This window comes from Eriocheir sinensis, chromosome 1 (assembly GCF_024679095.1).
Source record: "Eriocheir sinensis breed Jianghai 21 chromosome 1, ASM2467909v1, whole genome shotgun sequence".
NCBI classification, from domain to species: domain Eukaryota; kingdom Metazoa; phylum Arthropoda; class Malacostraca; order Decapoda; family Varunidae; genus Eriocheir; species Eriocheir sinensis.
In genome coordinates, this window is record NC_066509.1 from 18,913,706 (window position 1) to 18,920,022 (window position 6,317).

Consider the following 6,317-nt stretch of genomic DNA (forward strand, 5'->3'; position numbering starts at 1 on the left):
ATGTTTGCCGTGGTGCCGAGGGAAGGAGAAGGACTGTAAGCTGCTGCAGGGACAGGCTTTGTCAATGGAGCCAGATAGAAATAACAAATTCAATGCAAATAAAAGCAATGGATAGAAAAGGCAGGAAAAAGGTGCTTGAAGGATATATAAAAAAAGATTTCTGTATATTAATGCACCGAGGTGGCCTGGACAGGGAAATAAACCAGTCCAAATCCTAAAATTAATGTAAAGACAAGTTTGACAGTGAGACACACAGACAGAAACCTGTGAGTGCAACTCATTTCCTGTTTACCACAACCAGGAATATAAACAAGTATACACACACACACACACACACCTCATTGATGTCAGCATCCCTGTACTCCTTGGCAGGCTCCAGGGAGTCCTCCTCCAGGGGTGGTCCAGCGTGAAGGAGGGAGCCTGGGTGAGGTCTCGTCAAGCTTTGAAGCAATCCCAAAACGTGAGCATTCCCTGTTTGAGACAGGGAATCAGTGACCTCCATGAGACGCTGAACACTACGGACGTGCTTGTTGAGTCGAGACACTGTACGTGTCGTTAATTTTGCCAATTTTATGAAACTGATTTGATGCATGACCATCATATAAGTTTTGCATATATACACTTACATCCACTATGCTGTTCAAGTGGCTTTGTTCAATATATACAAATGTTTATCTAAAATAATAATATAAGAAACTGTTGTGCTGGAAATGTCTTCAGCCAGACACAATGATCATTTTGTAAACTGAGAGCCAGCTGGTGCACATACATCATGCATGACACACACACACACACACACAAAGACATAAATAAACATAGCTTCCCGCAAAGAAATATAGAGGTTTGGAACAGACTAAGTGAGGATGTAGTATTGGCGAGAAGTGTGCAAAGCTTTAAGGAAAAATTGAATAAATGTAGATACGGATATGGGACCACACCAGTGTAAAGCCCAGCCCTGTAAAACTACAACAAGGTAAATACAACAACTAACTAAATACACACACACACACACATTTTTTTCACAACAATTTGACTCAATCAATATTCATGATTTCACTATAATGCTTGCTCAAGGGAATGCAAATTTGTTGAGTTCTTCAAACAATAAATTTCTAAGCGCATTCTACATTAATCTCACTATGTTACTGTTGGATATATTATTTAAAAAAAAAAAAGATTTTTTAGAGGCATGAGCGACGGCCGAAGAGAAAGGAATGCATGAGACTGGTGTCTATTAATGGTTAAGGTGGTGAGGAAAAGAGGAAAGTAATGATTGAAAATTTTGTAAATGGTAGAGTGGATGTGTTGGGAGTGACTGAAACACATAGTTGAGGAACTGGTGTGAGTGATGGCAGGGGAGGGTGTGCCTGGGGGGTTGTATGGACGGGGATGGATGAGAAGTATGGAGGCAGGAGTAAGGAAGTGTTGTGATGTCTGAAAGAGTGTGGAGACTGATTATGGTTGGAAGGGATCAAGAATTGTGTGGCTGAAAGGAAAAGTAGGTTTAGAAAAGTATGCATGGGTGTGTATTTATGCACCAGTAAATGTGAGGAGTAAAAAAGGACTGAGAGAAAGGGAAGCTTTTTGGGAGGAAGTGAATGCATGTTTGAACAGTTTTGAGAAAGAAAGGAAACTTATTATGATGGGAGATATGAATGTGTGATGAATGTGTGATGGATGTGGTGGGAAAATGGGGGAGGCTCGTGGTTCAAAGTGCCATTTCTGTGAGGTCCAGGCCAGTCTGGGAAGGCTGCGTGGCACTGACCTGAGGGTGTCACAGGCTGACCTGAGGGTGTGGAGCCTGGCTGGGGCTGCCTTGCGGCTGGTGTGGGGGAGTGTAGCCGTGGCAGGAAGTGTTCTGGTGTGTGGGGCGCCGCGCCTGGCCAGCGTGGGGCTGAGGGTGTCACACGCTTCTTCTTCTTCTTCTTCTTCTTCTTCTTTTGACCTGTAACGCTTTGTATCGCTTCTTAGGTCCTCCTCCTCTCGTTCCTCCCTTCTTATTCACACAACTTTCTTTTCAGCGTTATGTAATTTTCTAATCTGAAATAAGGCCACTTATATTCACTTATACGGACATTTGTGCCCTTTTTTCCCAGCACTGCGCGAGGAACACTTTTGCCAACTTTACCATTCTTCTTTCCGTTTCCTTTTTGTCTCCATACAGCCCCAACACCGTGCAGATCGCCCCGTTGTCCTCCTTTAATCTCTTTGGCCACTCCTCTCTGTCTATTACCGTCACTACGCCTGTCACTAACTCCGCTCTCTGCCTCTCATAGTTGCTGCATTCTACTATTAGGTGTTCCACTGTTTATTTATCCCGTCCTACAACTACAGTTCTGGTTTCCCCCGTCCCTGTTCCTGCTGTTTACCTCCAGGGTTCCTGTTCTTGCTTAAATAATAGCTTGCTCTCCCAGTCTCCTACATGCCAGTGTACTCCCTCTGGTTTATATTTCCTACTGTACCATCTTAGCGTCGACTTGCCACTCATTCCTTCTTGCCATCTAACTTGTCGGTTCCTTTCAACTGCCTTCTTCACATCCCTGATCTCCATCTCATTCCATTCCTCCCTCAGGGGTTCTCTCCTTTTCCACCTCTCTAACTCTTTCCCCCAGGTGGACTTGTTTCCAATATCTTGCATTATTTTCTTGGCCCACCTTTCCTTGCTACTCTTTTCAATGTTCTTTATGAAGCCCAACTTACCCTTTACAATTGTTTCCTTGAACGTGCTTCAGCCCATATATCCCCTGATGGCCTCTACCGCTGTGCTCCTAGGGGCTCTTAATCCCAACCTGCCTACCGTGTTCTGAACCTTTTCCAGCTGTACAATGTTCCCTTCTCTGTAGTGCGTTATTTCTGAACCATAGAAGCAATATGGCACAGCTACTCCTTTCCACAGACTTGCCCTACGTCATATTTATTTTCTAATCTATTGCCTCCAGTTATTACCATCCCTGACATTCTCCTTGCCTTCCCTTCATTCACCATTCTCTGTTTCTCCCCTCCTATGCCTTCCTTGCTAACCTTCATTCCTAGGTACATATATTTATCGACTATCTCCAGCACATTGTTTCCTAGTACCCATTGGTTACTGCCTCCACTACCAAACTCCATAACCTTACATTTTCTTTCACTAAATTTCAGGTCCCACTCCTCCCATATGCCTGAGCTATGTGCAGGATCTCCTCCATCTCCTCTTTCCTCTCCGTCATCAACACTACATCATCAGCGTAAGCCAGGCACCCTAACTTCTCTCCTCCTATCTCTACCCCTTTCCCGGCTTTCCTAATTCTCACTATCAGCTCCTCGAGGTACATGTTGAAAAGCGTCGGGGACATCACACAGCCTTGTCTGACTCCTACATTATTTTCTAACCACCCAGTAGTGACGTCTCCTAACGTGAACTGCACCTCATTTCCCTCATATAGGCTCTGTATTATATTTACTATCTTGTCATCTACACCTACATGTCCTAGCAGTCTAATGAGCTTTTCTCTGTTCACTGTGTCGTACGCCTTTTCAAGATCTATGAATACTAGGTATAACTCCTTCTTCTTCAACTTGTTCCTTTCAATAATCTCTTTTAAGGTAAATATATTTTCCAGCCCTCCTCTGCCTTTCCTAAATCCACTCTGTTCCTCTCCAAGCACCTTTTGCATCTCTATCCAGTTCTTAAGCTTTTCGTTTATTACTATTCCAAACACCTTTGCCATGGTGTTCATGATAGCTATTGGCCTATAATTTCCTATCTCTGCTTTATCCTTTCCCCCTCCTTTGTGTATCAGAGTTACCCTGCTCTTTTTCCAGTCCTGTGGTACCTCCCCTTCCTCCAGAACCTCCTTGCAGATATTAAAAATAACCTTCTTGACTGCATCTCCTCCATACTTGAGGAATTCTCCTATAATGTCATCTGTTCCTGCCGCCTTCCCATTCTTCAACATTTTCAGTGCTCGCTCTACCTCCCCTATTTCTATTCCTACCTCCTCCATTTCCTTTCTGTCACTGTAGATTACCATGTTCTCTATTCCTCTATCCCCTGTATCTATCTTGATTACCTTACTCCAGTACTCTTCTATTACTGACCTTATTTCTTCCTCTGTTCCAGTCTCCCTGCCCTCTGTTTTCAGTATCACCCTCTGATCTACCTCTTTCCCTCCTAGGTTCCTCTTCAGTCTTTTCCACCCTTCTTTTTCTCTCTCTCCTCGGGGTAGATTGTTTAGTTTCTCTGCCTGCAGTCTCTCCCAATCAGCAATCTTCTTATTAATTAAGATCTGTGTCGCCTTCTGCACCTTCCTATAACTGCTATACGCCGCCTCCCATTCCTGTCTGTGCTGCTCCCCTTCTTTCTCTGTCAATTTCCGCAACTTTCTTTGCCTTCTGTTTTCTCTTTTTCTATCTCCTATTGCTTTTTCTACTTCTTCATCCCACCAGCCTTTCAGTCTCCTTTTTCCTACCTTGTACTTCTTTATACCTATTGATATCTTTGCCTCCTCTGCTATTACCTCTTTTACCTGTTTTTCCCACTGATCACTTGTCCTGTTGCCTTTCTCTATTTCCCTACATAGCTTTCCATCTAGGTTATCCTTATATTTCTCCCAGTCGGGATTCAGCGTGTCCCATTTTGTCTTCCACTCTGTCTTCATCTCCTGTTCCTGTTCCTTCCTCCCTCCCTTTCCACATGTCACACCTATCATTATATGGTCTGATATATCTACCTCCTCTTCCTTCCATATCCTACATTTGCTTTTCTCCACTGCCTCACTTGCCATGATATAATCTATAGCTGATGCTGCCCCTCTGTCCCTCCAAGTTATTGGGTCCTCAAGCTCCCAGTTCTTAATTTTCAAATTAGCTGACTCCGCAAATTCTAGCAACATGTGCCCATTTCTGTTGACTGGTGCATTATTTAGGCCTATGTGTCCATTGAGGTCTCCCATTACAATCCACTTTTCTTTTCCTACCCTGCCGCTAATTTCCATTAATGCACCGTACAGCTTCCTATTTTCCTCCCGGTTTTCTGCCCCTTCTACTCCCATATATACCACTGTCACCCACCATTCTTCCTTCAGGTCTGTCACCTTAACTGTGATCAGATCTCCCTTGTTGTATCCTAACTTTTTCTCAGTTTCTTCCAATAAGTCTACCTCCGTTACCTTTCTTCCCGCCCTCTCCTTCACTATCACACCCACTCCTCCTCCCTTTTTCTCTCCTACTTTCCTTCCTCTCCCTATACACAGCCAGTCACCTTCCTGCCACTGTACCCTGTCATGCCACCCCGTTTCTCCTACTCCGATCACCTCAATGTTTTCACTCTCCTTCAACAAAATTCTCCACTTCCCTTCATTCCAGCCTCTCGTGTTCAGGAAGGCGAAACACATCTGCCTTCTCGCGGCCTGATTGTTTACATGTAGATCCTGATGATGATGATGATGATGTTCTTGCCTTTGTCTTTGCAACGGCGTCTCCGATACTTCTTCAAAGATTTGTTGCCTAGTATCACTAGGGGACAACGGGCCCTTGTCCGAAGACGGCGGCCGTCAGGAGGGAAAACATTGCTCCCTCCTTGCACGGGGGAGCACCGGCCATTGCTAGAGGCAGGACGTGCCGACAGACCGACTCTATTGGCGATCGAAATCGATCTAGCCGAGCAAGTCTGCCTGTCGACGAGGACTGGCGTACGCAAGGACACCCCAAAAGGCTACTACTGCCATATCTCAAAACCACAATCCCAGCAGGCACACGACGTCAAACCGACGTTGATAATATGTAGAAATTTGGTCATGACGTCGGACACCATAAAATCGACGTCAATTCAACGTTAGAATTTCAATGTTGATCATGTGTCAGATATCGACGTTGGAATCACATTGAAATCTCGTTAAAAATTCACCGATCTGAAAACTGACCTATTTTGTACGTTGAAATGTGGTTGGAACCTGACGCTGAACCAACGTCTTTCTTCCACGATAAATTCACCGTCGATTCAACGATAGGATTACAACGTCACTTCTACGTCCTATACCGACGATAAATCACATTGAAAAGTTGTTAGGAATTCACTAATTTGAAGACTCCTATGCTCTAAAAGTTGAATTTTGGTTGTAACCTGACGATGAATCAATGTCTGTCCTGAACCATAAAATCAATGTCAATGGAATATTAGAATTACAACGTTGATTATATGTTGGATGTCGACGTGGAAATCACATTGGAATATTGGTTGGATTTCACCAAGATAAAGGCTGACCTGCTTTAAGTTGAATTAAGGATGAAAATGGTTACTGAACTAACATTTTCTTTTCAGTGTGATAGCCACATTA

General features: G+C 43.9%; 1 protein-coding gene across 1 annotated transcript; it reads right to left on the reverse strand.

Moving 5' to 3' along the window:
• Positions 1–1,910: 1,910 nt before the first annotated feature.
• Positions 1,911–5,374, reverse strand: LOC126995755 (uncharacterized). Its single transcript, XM_050855636.1, has 2 exons — positions 4,081–5,374; positions 1,911–2,040 (listed from the first exon to the last, which is right to left on the reverse strand). Exons 1-2 carry the CDS (start codon positions 5,031–5,033, stop codon positions 1,998–2,000), a joined length of 996 nt encoding a protein of 331 aa, XP_050711593.1. The 5' UTR covers positions 5,034–5,374; the 3' UTR covers positions 1,911–1,997.
• Positions 5,375–6,317: the final 943 nt, after the last annotated feature.

Coding starts and splice junctions, on each gene's coding strand:
- LOC126995755 (XM_050855636.1), bottom strand. CDS start 5,033: ATGGGAGTAGAAGGGGCAGAAAACCGGGAGGAAAATAGGAAGCTGTAC. Junction 2,041..4,080: donor GGAACAGAGGAAGAAATAAG/GTCAGTAATAGA, acceptor GCCTTATTTCAG/ATTAGAAAATTACATAACGC.